Source organism: Nanorana parkeri, unplaced genomic scaffold (assembly GCF_000935625.1).
Source record: "Nanorana parkeri isolate BGI_ZX_2015 unplaced genomic scaffold, ASM93562v1 scaffold3149, whole genome shotgun sequence".
NCBI lineage: Eukaryota > Metazoa > Chordata > Amphibia > Anura > Dicroglossidae > Nanorana > Nanorana parkeri.
The window spans coordinates 15,050-28,298 of NW_017309417.1; the positions used below are offsets into that span (position 1 = coordinate 15,050).

The 13,249-nt window shown below is 45.3% G+C and overlaps 1 protein-coding gene across 1 annotated transcript; it reads right to left on the minus strand.

Moving 5' to 3' along the window:
- Positions 1–10,931: 10,931 nt before the first annotated feature.
- Positions 10,932–12,963, minus strand: FAM174B (family with sequence similarity 174 member B). Its single transcript, XM_018574669.1, has 2 exons — positions 12,503–12,963; positions 10,932–11,016 (listed from the first exon to the last, which is right to left on the minus strand). The coding sequence occupies exons 1-2, from the start codon at positions 12,781–12,783 to the stop codon at positions 10,932–10,934; spliced, it is 366 nt and encodes a 121-aa protein (XP_018430171.1). The 5' UTR covers positions 12,784–12,963.
- Between the last annotated feature and the right edge of the window lie 286 nt (positions 12,964–13,249).

Below are 13,249 nucleotides of genomic sequence, written 5' to 3' on the forward strand. Positions count from 1 at the left end.
ATATCTAAGGCCTCATTCATACCTAGGCAAGAGCATTTTTGTGTGTAGAACAATGCATTTGTTGCTGCGTGTCTTTATGAGCAGATTAGGACACATTGATGTAACTGTGCAAAGCGCACAAAATAAAATTGCCACGTACGTTTCCAAGCATTTCCTATTGACGATAGGGACAAGACGAGCTGTAATCTGCCAAAAGAGAAGCTCATGTACTTTTTCCAGCGACGGCCATTTTGCTTATTGCGACAAACACTCCGATATGAACAGGGACCCTAAGAATGAATGGGATTTTTTTGTGAAGCATTTTGACGCACATATTCAGCTGCAACAACACACTTAGTGTGAACCAGGTCTTAGGGCTTGTTACTGAACTATGCCATGCACTTTGTGCATATTGCCTTGGGTGAATATTTAAAAGAGAACTATGTGGTAAGTCTTTTTCCCCATAGGTTCTCTTAAGGGTCACGGGAGGACATATACTAGCGTCCTCCCGTGACCCAAAGCTCAGTATATTGCGAGCTAAAGCTTGCGGTATACTGAGACCGCTGCACCCGGGACGGACCCCGACATTACTGTCAAGATCCAGCCAGCTGCATGAGTGACAGCGGCTTCTGCCCATCTAGAGGCAGAGCCAGCTGTACCCGCCCCGTTCGTTCCTCCAGTCAGTGCTGGAGGATCGGAGACGGGAGGGGGGGGAATCACTGCAGGGAGCCGTGACTGACAGTCACCACTTACTGCAGGAAGATGATCAAGAAGGGAGATGATCAAGAAGGGAGATGATCAAGAAGGGAGATGATCAAGAAGTGAGCGAGCAACGGTATGCGTTTGTTCACTTCCTGATCTATTGAGCCGACCTGTGACAGTTGCACTGTGATTTTCAATCACCTCATAGTTCTCCATTAAGTCGAAATGTTTCCTGGACAGAAGAAAATAAAACATGCATGGCCAGCTTTAATAATAACTAGAAGGGGTTGGATCTGGATACAATGAAAGTAGAAAATCAGCAGGGAATACATTTAAAACAAGGACATCCTGTTTCTAATACAAGACACAAAAGGTAAAACAAACAACAGGATTGTTTACTATTCAAAACTGCACCAAGTAATCTGGCAATATTTAATGAGCCCTGTGGTGTTCAGAGAGATACTCCAAAATCACCGTCATCCTACAAGCACATGATACATTGATACAGCCAGTGTATTATTCAGTTAAGTACGGGGAAGAAATAAAGAGGAACCAAAGCCTAGGACAGGGGTCAGCAACCTTAAACACTCAAAGAGCCATTTGGACCCCGTTTCCCACAGAAAAGAAAACACCGGGAGCCACAAAACCCTTTTGACTAAAATGAAGATAACACGGCATATATCGTTTTTTAGCTTTATACTATGTATAGCATGTACTGTATATAGGTATATATATTCGTAACGCACTGGACACAGGGCTTGGTAACGCACTGGACTCAGGGTTTTGTAACGCACTGGACTCAGGGCTTACCTGAGACCCCACCTGAGAGTGACCCTGCAGAGCACAACGTAGGCCCTGCACTGCCGCATATTCCACCGGGGGGTGCCCAGACCGGACCTCACTGGGCCCCCCCACAGCCTCAGGCCCTGGTGATAGATCCACCCCTGGACAGGGAGCCGCAGCAGAGGGATGAAAGAGTCACATGCGGCTCCGGAGCAACAGGTTGCTGACCCCTGGCCTAGGAGTTTTCTGTTCTTGTGCTGGGAATAAAAAGTGCCATCATTTCTGTGAGCGAGATCACTTCATCTATGGTGATTAATGTCGGTGGATACATTCATATGGAATTCAGGAGCCAGTCTTTCCAATCTAAGAGTAAGCAGGATTTCTTTTTTCATAATGGACAACCACTAAAGAAAACCCACAAAAGTTAGGTGCCAGCTATAGTTTAAGGCACTCTGGCTAACTGGCTCCGGAGATTTGGCCAGCCCTGAATTAAAGGAGAACTATGGGGTTAAGGCTTTTCCCCATAGTTCTCCTTAAGGTAACGGGAGGACACAAACTAGCGTCCTCCCGTCACCCTAGGCTCAGTATACCGCGAGCTGTAGCTTGCGGTATACTGAGACGCCGCAGCTGAAGCGGATCCCGACAATTGTGCCGGGATCCACCCAGCTGCGTGACTGAAAGCTGGCTCTGCCTAGCTCAGATATGTGTTCGCTCACCTCCCGATCTACTGAGCCGACCTGTGACAGTCTCATTGTCACAGGTCGGCTAGAACTATGAGGTGAGTGAAAAGCACTCACCTCATAGTTCTCCTTTAAAGTGTATGGAAACTGAATATCTATTTTGCAGTATTATTGGCATAATTCCTCACTGTATACAGTTTTCCTAAGCAAACTTTGTTGTGAATTTGTTGCAAAGTTTATTGCCTGCCAGTAACAGCACTTCCTGATTCAGGCCGACAACACTATGACGCTACTTTACAATTAACAGCGATGTTGTCAGCCTGCCACGCACACGGCTTCAGTTAGCAGTTGGGCTGCCCATCAGGATTGCAGAAGGCATGCAGAGTCCTGACAGGGAGCCCTAAGGCCAACTTTAACCACTTGTTTATACCCCCTTCCTGGCCAGGCCATTTTTCAGTATTCAGCGCTGCGGTACTTTGACTGACATTTATTCTGTCATGCAACGCTGTACTGAAATGAATTTTCTACATTTTTTGGGGGGATAAATAGAGCTTTCTTTTGGTGGTATTTAATCACCACTACGGGTTTTTTTTTTTTTTTTACTATATAATGAAAAATGTACGGAAAATTTTGGAAAAAAACAAAAACTGTTCTCCCTACGTTATGTTATAAAACATTTATTATTACTCAATTTTTTGGTAAAATATAAAAGTCGGGGTCACGTCGGGTAAATAGACACCAAACATGTCAAGCTTCAAAATTGCACGCACCCGCTAGTTCACAAAAAACTACCATACCCAAAATTGACCATAGCCGACGCTTTAAAAGCGTTTACCACTCATCAGTTTAGTGTCATCAGTGATTGATGGCCCTAGAATTATTGCTCTCACTCCGACGTTAGCGGTGATATGCAACATGTGCGGCACAATGGATGTAATCGTCGTTTTCACACGTAGGTGGACTCAACGCATGTTTGCGTGTGCATGTGGGGGCGGGGGACTTTAATTTTCTTTTTTATTGCTTTGATATGCGACTTTTATTTTTACATTTCTTTTTGTAACTTACATTTTTTTAAACCTTTTTTTTTCACTTAACTTTATTGCGATCACATAGGGAGCAAACAAGCTCCCTATGTGATAGCCAATTTGTAGTGACAGGTCCTCTTTATGGAGACATCATGGGTCTTTAAGACCCCTGTAACCTAGGGACCCCCAGAGAAGCTGATGAAGCAGAGACCAGCTTCACCAGCTTCTCTACGGTTTCTGTACCGGAGAGTGACAGAGGAATGCGGAAGTGATGTAATACACATCACTTCCTGCATTCCGACGAGGAGGAGATCAAACTGAGATCGTGTACTGAGCTCTGTTTGATCTCCGGCCGCAGAGCTGCTGTGCTGGTTCCGGGCTCACACCGTAGGTCGGGGGTCACCAGCAGGGGCTGCGACGGAGAGGGGGGGGCCCCCACACGCATATTACAAGCGATCGGGCGTCTCTACAGACACCCGAACGCTTGTATGTAAACAGCCATCGCCGGCTGTTTACATTCAAAGCTGATCTCCCGTTCACGCGCGCCGCCTAGCAGCGGGCACGAGTGGGGCGGGATGGGACTTTAAAAACGCCCACCCGCATTCAAAAAGCCGCTGTCCGGCCGTTTAATTACAACGGCCAGACAGGAGGTGGTTAATTTGGGGAAGCTGTTTTGGGAGTCATCTAATTTATTACACCAGAAAAGCTAAAGCACCCTTATAATCATGTACATGCATTGGAATACAATTATAGTGTGCATCATCACATGCATTTAGGAAAGAAAAGGGGGGGTGAGCACTACACATGAAATAGACACATTGTAATGAATAGGATTTCTACTTAAAATTTAATAATACTGCAGAAAAAACAATAAGTGTGGACGAGCCCTAATACAGTAAATGCCTAGTTATGCAGCACCCATGGGGCTCACTAGGTGCCGGATAATTGTAGTTTCTGGTTGCTGTAGCTTCTGCAGCCGACAGGTGGATGGATGTAAGCAGCCGGGAGCAATAGCCAGCCTGCTATTGGCACATTGCAATAGCAGGCTGGCTATTGAAACCCCGCCCACTGAGTAGAGGAGCGGACCTGAGAGAGAAAGTTCTCTCTCTGGTCTGCTCCTCTGCCCAGTGGGCGGGTAGAATAGCCAGTCTGCTATTGGCTATTGCAATTTGAAAATGCCAATGTTCAGGTTGGATATTGCTCCCATTGTTTACATTCTGCTGCTGATGGGGAATCTAGCCGCCGACCGACAGCAAGATGTAAACAAAGAATTTAAATTAGCAACTAAATAAATTTAGTTGCCCTTTACATTTTTTAGTGTGCATCAAGCCACCGACAAAATAAATCAATCAAGGACATATTTTTTTGCTGGTTGCTTGAATGGCGGATAATGGGGAGTTTATTGTAAATAGGTTATTAACCAAACCACTAACCTCAAATGAACCACCTTAACCTCACCCCTATGTCCCCCAACACCGAACCCCTGGACCTAATCACTAGAATTCTAGAGTCAATATCACATTAATAAAAGTAGGTCAATCCAAATCTATTTTTCTGTATGTATGGCATCCTGCCTCAATGTATATTTTTTTAAGCACATTTTTTGTGAATGTGTTGCAAAGTTGTTGTTGTTTGTCTGTTTTTGGATGACAACCCTTTAGTCACTGCCTCACAATTAGCAGCATTGTTATCCGGTCACGTATTGTCCTTCAGTTTGCTGTGAAGCTACCTATACACTGAGTGAATTTGGCAGCTCCCACCTTACATCCCACCACTGAAAAAAGAAAAAGGAGCCGGGTGGAAAACTGCCAGCCGAATAGTGCCTGCATCCAATCAGATGAAGGAACTGCTCAGGCATTTTGACAGCAGGCCAGGTCAACTGTCAAATAAAATAGCAGCAGGAGATTCCTTAATGGATGGAAAAATCTGTTTGAATTATTTTGTTTAGCCCGCAGGCTGAATGGAAGAAATCTATTAGTGTACGGCCAGACATGACACAATGCCACCCAGAGAAAAATAGAATTTTAGGGTTTACATTTGCATCGAAATATACTGCAAAGAACTTCCAGATTTAACAAGTATGGGCAGGTCAGGGGATTCCCCTGGTTCAGGGGAAAGCATCAACTGTATGAGAGCTGCATACACCCTGCCCTTAAACAAATGCATCTTCCATCCACCCCATCCCTATAATTATTTGGTGAGAAAGTCAGCAACAGCCCATATACATGCCAATTACTGGCAGAGCACATCTAAAACGTCTTTTCTGCAGATAATTTGCACCTGTATGAGAACCTAAAGGAAAACCTACTTCTAACTGGTTACACTGAATTATGCAGAACACATTACACCTTGTGATTATACATTATACTAGAAGGGTGTCAGGGTGTATGAAGACCCAATATTGATGTGAGAGAATAGGAAAAGAAAAGTAAGACACAAAGTATGAGCTACTCATCAATTACTGTCTTATATCAATACCTTCAAAAGATGTTCCAAGTCCTCACAGCACTTAAAGCGACACTAAACTCTTTAGTTAAATCTTAAAAATGCATTCAAGTACCTTAAAGGAGAACTATGGGGTCAGGGCTTTTCTCCATAGTTCTCCTTAGGGTAACAGGAGGACACAAACTAGCGTCCTCCTGTTACCCTAAGCTCAGTATACCGCGAGCTACAGCTCGCGATACACTGAGACGCCGGAGCAGATCCCGACTTAAGCCCCGTTCACATTGAGCGATTTATCGCGCGGTAATTCCCGCGATATCGCGGCAAATTACCGCTCGATATCGCGCTCCAATGCATTTCAATGGGGCAAAGGGTCCTGCTGTCGCGGGTCGTGTGTCGCTACAGCAGGACCCTTTTTGGAGAGGATTTAGCCGCGATTCAAGCTTGCTCAATGCAAGCTTGAACGCGATATCGCGCGGCAAATCTCGCCATGTCGCGCAATATGCAAGTCGCGCAATTTGCATATCGCGCAGTGGGAACGGGGCCTTAGATGACGAGATCCGCCCAGCTGCGTGAGTGACAGCTGGCTCTGCCTATTTAGAGGCAGAGCCAGCTGTACCCGCCCCCTCCCCTGTCCGTTCCGCCAGTCAGCACTGGAGGATCGGAGCGGGGAGGGGGGAATCCAGCCCCTCCCCCTGTCACGGCAGAGAGCCGTGACAGGATCGAGAGGTGAGCGAACCCGGTATGTGTTCGCACACCTCCCGATCTACTGAGCCGACCTGTGACACTCTCATTGTCACAGGTCAGCTAGAACTATGAGGTGAGTGGAAATCACTCACCTCATAGTTCTCCTTTAACTATTAACAAAAATGTATCTTATTTGTATCACTCGGCTGTAGATCATCAAATCATCTGAATTGGTGCTGACACTGTCATTCCTTCAGCCCCGTTCACACCAGGGCAGCTGCGGATCAGCACGGTTTCTGAACAAATTTTGATAGGGCGGCTTTGATTGCGTTTCAGCTCAAAAAAAATGTCAGGGAGCAGGCTGTAAAGCAGCCACCGCTCCAAGATCACTCCTGTGATGGACCACAATCTCAATACAAATCAGTAAACTACACATGAGATTGTAGTAGCGCAGCAACCAACTAATAGATAATAATTGAGAATAGTTGACAACTATTTTCATTCTCATTATCGATTAGTTGGTCTGGGTCCCCTAGTTCTCTCTACCGTGCTGGGAACCGGTGTTTCATTGGCTATGTGCCCCTTCTGATCCCGCTGCTCTCTTCCGCCTCTGCCCCAGGGGCAGTGGGGATCAGATGGGATACAGTCAATCCACCTGCCGGCGCCCAGCAGTGTGGAGAAAGCTGTCAGGAGGCAGAGCCGGGAGGAGAGCTGCAAGATGATCAGCAAATATGTGAAATATTTGCTGATCGTTCCCTGTAATATTCAAAGATCGCCGTGATCAGTACTTATTACTACGATGTTTATAAATTATTGAGGACATAGTATTCAGATACTGTTTCCCCCAATAATGAATGAACAGGAAGCCATGTATATCACTTCCTGTTCATTCATGATTGTGGACAAGGTATCCGTTTACCATCTCCTCGATTTATGAATGAACAGGAAGCCTCTGTTTATTGAGTGTTGGGGTTGCTCTATGTCCTCAATCTCTTTTTTTTTTTTCAAAAAGGGAAATAGGGGTCTGTTTAGATCCCAGATTTTTTTATCAGACCCCTGATTTTTTACCAAAGCCCCCTGACAGTATTGTTAAAAAAAATAATTTTAAGATAGTAGAAAACGTAAAACAAATAAAATTTACTAAATTATGGGTAGTCCCCCTGTGTGTACCTAGTTTTACACCTCTCCCCCTAATTACATAATTAGACAAGACATAGGAGATTATAAGGGTTTCTGGAGGGGTGTAAATGACCGTCCAAGAGAGATATTTTAAAGGAATATACAAAATGTATTGCTAATACATGCTTGATTAATTGCATACATGATTCAAAACAATCTTATTAAAAATCAAAACCCTGCAGAGGATACATTGGTATATTCATTATTATCAACTCTAAAATTCATTTGGTCCGACAGTTCATTATGTTGTTCAATGTAATTCAGATGTGGTGACATTATTATAACCAGATGGTAGTTCTCAAAGCATAGCTTAACTTAATAGGCCCCGACGTGTTTCGCCATGGGCTTCATCAAGGGACCCATTGAGGATGAATCATGCCGGGTTGATCTACGGTATGAGGGAGAAGTGCCCAGGAAGCCAGTTAGGAGCGGGCGGGGAATAGACCCACCGTTGTCTCCACTGCTAGCGGGGACTGCCACGGGACGCTACAGGCTAGTTTCTGCACTCGAGTGAAAGCAGCAATCACACGAACCACAAATATCGATCTGAGAGAACTAATACTCCTGGCGACTGCGATTGGACGACTCGATACCGCAGATAGGTTCCTCCCCAAAGGACCCCGGGGTCCCAGGTGTGGCAAACCAAGTAAGCAGTGGAGACAACGGTGGGTCTATTCCCCGCCCGCTCCTAACTGGCTTCCTGGGCACTTCTCCCTCATACCGTAGATCAACCCGGCATGATTCATCCTCAATGGGTCCCCTGATGAAGCCCATGGCGAAACGCGTTGGGGCCTATTAAGTTAAGCTATGCTTTGAGAACTACCATCTGGTTATAATAATGTCACCACATCTGAATTACATTGAACAACATAATGAACTGTCGGACCAAATGAATTTTAGAGTTGATAATAATGAATATACCAATGTATCCTCTGCAGGGTTTTGATTTTTAATAAGATTGTTTTGAATCATGTATGCAATTAATCAAGCATGTATTAGCAATACATTTTGTATATTCCTTTAAAATATATCTCTCTTGTACGGTCATTTACACCCCTCCAGAAACCCTTATAATCTCCTATGTCTTGTAAAACAAATAAAGCCGCCCATCCTATAAAATTGACCAAAAAAAACCTAAAAAAAAAAAAGTGGGAAAAAAGTAATTTTCGGTTTCGGCTCGACAAATTCTGGTGTGGGAGGTGCTAATCATTTCAGTAGCACCCCAAACGCGCCTCCCACCTGCAGTCCGATCGCCCACACTGAAATGCACGGTACCGCAATGCTGTGCGTTCCAGTGCGATGCAACTGCAAAAAATTATGCACACATAAACTTTATGTTTGTAAAATTCTATTTGTGCATTTAATTGTAAATTAAAGTGACATTAAAGTCCCCCCAATGGTGCTTTAAAGACTTACCTTAAATGACACCAATTGAGCCGATCATCTTCTTTCCAGTAGTTTTCAGGAGTCCCTCCAGTGCTGTTGCCGTCTCTGATCCAGCGCCGACTTCTGTGCCTTCCTGTCCCATGGAGGCTGCAGAGATGCACGCTGCTGGGCTGCGTGCATTGATTTACCCTGCGTCTCTCCTCTTCTCCCAACCAAAGATCTCCACTGTGCATGCGCCCGCCCCATGATCCTTCACGGCTGCTCAATAATTTTTCAGATCTTCAGATGGGAGAGAGAGCGGTGGAGACCCATGTAAGTAATTACTTTTTTGGTCATGTTTTTGCATATGTCTACAGCTTGCTAGCAGTAAATATATGCAAAAATAGGAAGGTTTAATTCTAATTGATGAAAAGAATTCTTAGTTGCAGCCCCTAGACGTTAGTCTATCACAGCATTGAATTTGGAGCGGTGGCTACTTTTACAACACACCCAGGGACCATGGGGAACAAAAGTAGCCACCCTCCAGAAGGAAGGACAGTGTCAGTACCAATTCAGAGATGATTTGAGGATCTACAGCTGAGTGATACACAAAGAAGCTACATTTGTGTTAATATTTAGGGTACTTGAATGCATTTTTAAGGTTAAACTAAAGAGTTCAGTGTCACTAAATTGTATTCTATAACTTTCATAATCTACCAACTCCTTATACTGTATCTCTTGGAGATTCAAGCAGCAACATCTTCCAGCCTTTCCCTTTTAAAGGAGAGGTACTGGGAAAGTAAAATGGAAAGTAAAATGTACCCTTCCCAATACTTACAGCTGGCGTGAGACACTACAGGTGTCTCCTGCTGGCTCTATAGATCAAGAGCTGAGCATTTAGAAACCACTGATTGCTCAGCTCACAGCTTCTCCCTGCAGTGAGAGGTGACTGTCATTCACTGCACCCCGCAGGGATTCCCCCCTCCCCTCTCTGTTCTTCCAGCACTCATTGAAGGGACAGACAGGGGAGAGGGCGGCTTTGCGCTATCAGCAAATAGACAGTAGACTGCTAGATGCTGACTTTGGGTCACAGGGGTACATTAGAAAAGGGTACTAGAGCAGAAAAAAGAGTTTAAAGCTCCCTTTCAACTCCCATGGAGTGTGAGATTTCCCAGTATAAACTGGAGGAGTCTCCCTCTGCATGCTGTATTCTTTGTAATGTACAGTATACAGTAGTGATAATGTCAGAGTAATGGATGTAGCATGTAGAAGTAGATAACTCCCTGGTGTCCCGCAGAGGTATTAAGAGGCTAATTGACCCTGCCAAAGGCTACCACAACTAAAATAGGAGTTTAGATTTACTGAACATTTAGGGCAGGTTCACACCATTTTCCGAACCAGATCTAGTCCAGAAAATGGTGTGAACCTGCCGGCAGTTCCAGTGCATTCCAGACCAGACAAAATGAGACATGCAGTATTTTTCTGGTCTGGAATGGACTGCGCTGGTGTAAACAGAGGCCAGACATAGCATAGGGATACACTAGGATGCATTTTGGGCTCGGAAACAATCTGGCCTGGTCCGGAGATGATCTGGATGTGGTGTGAATTGGCCCTTAGGGGAAAAACACAATCTCCAGGTCCTCAAATTAAAAACCCTGGAGCTGGACCCGTTAGATCCTGGCATACTTCTATTTATATTGTAACTTGAGGACAAAGCAGGGCAACCTCTGGCATTCAATACCCCACATACTCTACAATCTTACAGTACAAATCACTCAGTGCCATCTGAAATGTACAATCTAAATCATAGTCTGTGCCTGACACTCCTCAACCTCCTACATTCCCTGTTACAAATCACAACCATGCATTGGGCAAGATTTGACATGAAATCCTAGAACCTTCTACTGAATGATACACTTTTAATACTGCTTGTCACACCTGGTCCATTGAGCGGTTATGATCTGTATTAGGGATCAATGCAGACACATAGGAAACTTTTCTTCTACATACACCTTGTTTACACCATGACACTGCGTTGAGGTGCGTTGCATATTTACAGAGTGCACTGCATGGCCCTGCGGTGCAGAGTTCAATGACGGTGTACGGTTCTTGGGGTGCCCATGTTATTCACCGCCTGGTGCCAGGATGAAGCCTCCTTCAGCATCTCAGAGGAACTTTGGATACATTGGACAGTTATTTTACCGTATTCACTCTTTCATCTTGTATGAAAGTGTCAATAGAAAACATATGGCAGGAAAGGTTTCTGTCTGAAATAGGAGCCTCAGTGTTCCGTACGGCGGCTTTTATACCAGAAGATGACAGAGAGAATACTTTTATATAGGAAAAGAATTATGTGCACATGGAAAATGGTTCTCTAGTTGAAGCTCCTCTCACACCAGAGCCTTAGGTTGTGTGTTTCCCGAACCATGACAACACTCAGCCTGAGGAATCCCATCATTTACAATGGTGCCTGTTGTACACCAGAGCTTATTTTTTGGGCAGAAATCCCATGTTTTTGGCCTCATAGACATCAATAGAAGGGCCAGAAAAATGCACATAGGTGACAAATCATGCAAAAAAACAAAAGCCCACTAACAATCGTCTCTTCCTCCCAATAAGTAGCTTTCCATTGTTTACAACAAAAAGTGTTCAAGTCTGAGAAATGCACACAAATATAAGTCTAAAACCACTCACACTCAGAGTCATATGAGGGCGGCCAGGGGCTGCACGCCGCGCGAGACGGCCAGGGGCTGCGAGACGGCCAGGGGCTGCGCGCCACGCGAGACGGCCAGGGGCTGCGCGCCACGCGAGACGGCCAGGGGCTGCACACTTCCATGTTTGTGCTCCTTCCAGCACCTCTAAACATTACTACATTTCATATTTCTCTCAGTGAGATCCATTCTAAAACATCAGGAGGAACAAACAAAAACATAAGTGTGAAAAAAAATAAAACAAACCAGCATGTCTAAAGAACACTTTCCCTTCACCAGCTTTAGTAAGCTACATCTGACTGCAGGGGCCCCACACTCAAAAGGCATTGATTGGGCACCAATGCACAGTTGGAATGTAGTTATCAGGACATTCAATTTCCTAATAGATAATAAGATCACATCGATGATCAGTTTCAACCACTGTGACGAAAAAGGATTCTCAACTGTGTGAATATGGGGTGAATGTGGATTGTGTTGGAGAAACTCCATTTATTCCAAACTGGAATACTAACACCAGTGAGATTTCGATGAACATATGTCACGTCTCTGATGGCATGATCAAATGTTCTGACCAGATTTCTTATGAAAATTATTAATCTTTCCCCTTCACCGGCTTTAGAAAGCACACAAAACAGAGCCCACTGAATGCAGTGGCCCCCAGGGGCCACACAATAAGTGCCAAAGGGCTGGCACCTGGGTCACAGGTAAGGCATCAACGCCTTCCATTACTTCTCATGGGAAAGTTTTTTCCTTCCACAAACACTAAACACACAATACCCCAAACTTCTACCGTCACCAGCAACACCAAAACAAACAAGAAGCTGTGTGTCATGCATGCTGGGAATGATCTAAACAAGGATGACAGGGGGCATTGGGCTGACATGTCACCCGTAGTGGCAGTAGCGTCGTACAAGCAACGGCTCAGCCTCCACTCTATAAGATGCAATACCTGAAGATTTTGACGATGAGGCAGATGATGAGGAGGGAGCTGAAGCCGCACACGAAGATGAAGACACTCTTGATGGTGGGCATGTACTCTCTGATGGAGCTGAAGCGGGTCACCTTGGCGGTGTCGTTGCCGTGTGTGGCGGGGGTCTCCGCGGTGCTGGTCCCATTGCTGTCTATGGTGGTGAGGGAGCCGTCCTGCTCCCTCCTATACACCGAACTGGCCACAGCTCCACAGGCCAGGACACACAGCAGCAGGGCTAGCCGTGGGACCGTCATGTTCATCCTCGGGTGGAGGCTGAGCTCCGTACACTGTGCGCTCTACGCCCGCACTGTTCTCCCAGCACAGGAAATGGAGCGGGAACCCGGAAGGGTTTTCCACACGTTGCGATGAATCATTTGATGAGGGGCACATGGATGGGAGGGCTGGGGAATGGACTACTCCGCCGTCTACTGTCACACCGTCTGTCACTGACTGACTGCGCTCCCGGTATCCTAGCAACCGGGGCTAGCCGAACCGTGCTGTATAGTGAGGGGCCACAGTGGGGGGGGCACAGTGCAGAAAGAAACATCGGCACGTTGGGATAAACATATGTTCAATAAACGGATCAATGTTATAAGTCGGAGCTTCATAAAAGATTTTCTGTCACCTGCACAATGATAGAAACGTGTAGGTCACCTTTTTCAAACATGAAATAAATGTATCATATTAATAAAATAGAAAATGTGCGTTTATTAAGGGTCTGTTCAC

Bases quoted from the DNA above. Each gene is read 5' to 3' on its own strand.
- FAM174B (XM_018574669.1), bottom strand. From the start codon at position 12,783: ATGAACATGACGGTCCCACGGCTAGCCCTGCTGCTGTGTGTCCTGGCC. The intron at 11,017-12,502 runs GTATTGCATCTT...ATGTATCCAAAG, and splicing joins CTCATCGTCAAAATCTTCAG to TTCCTCTGAGATGCTGAAGG.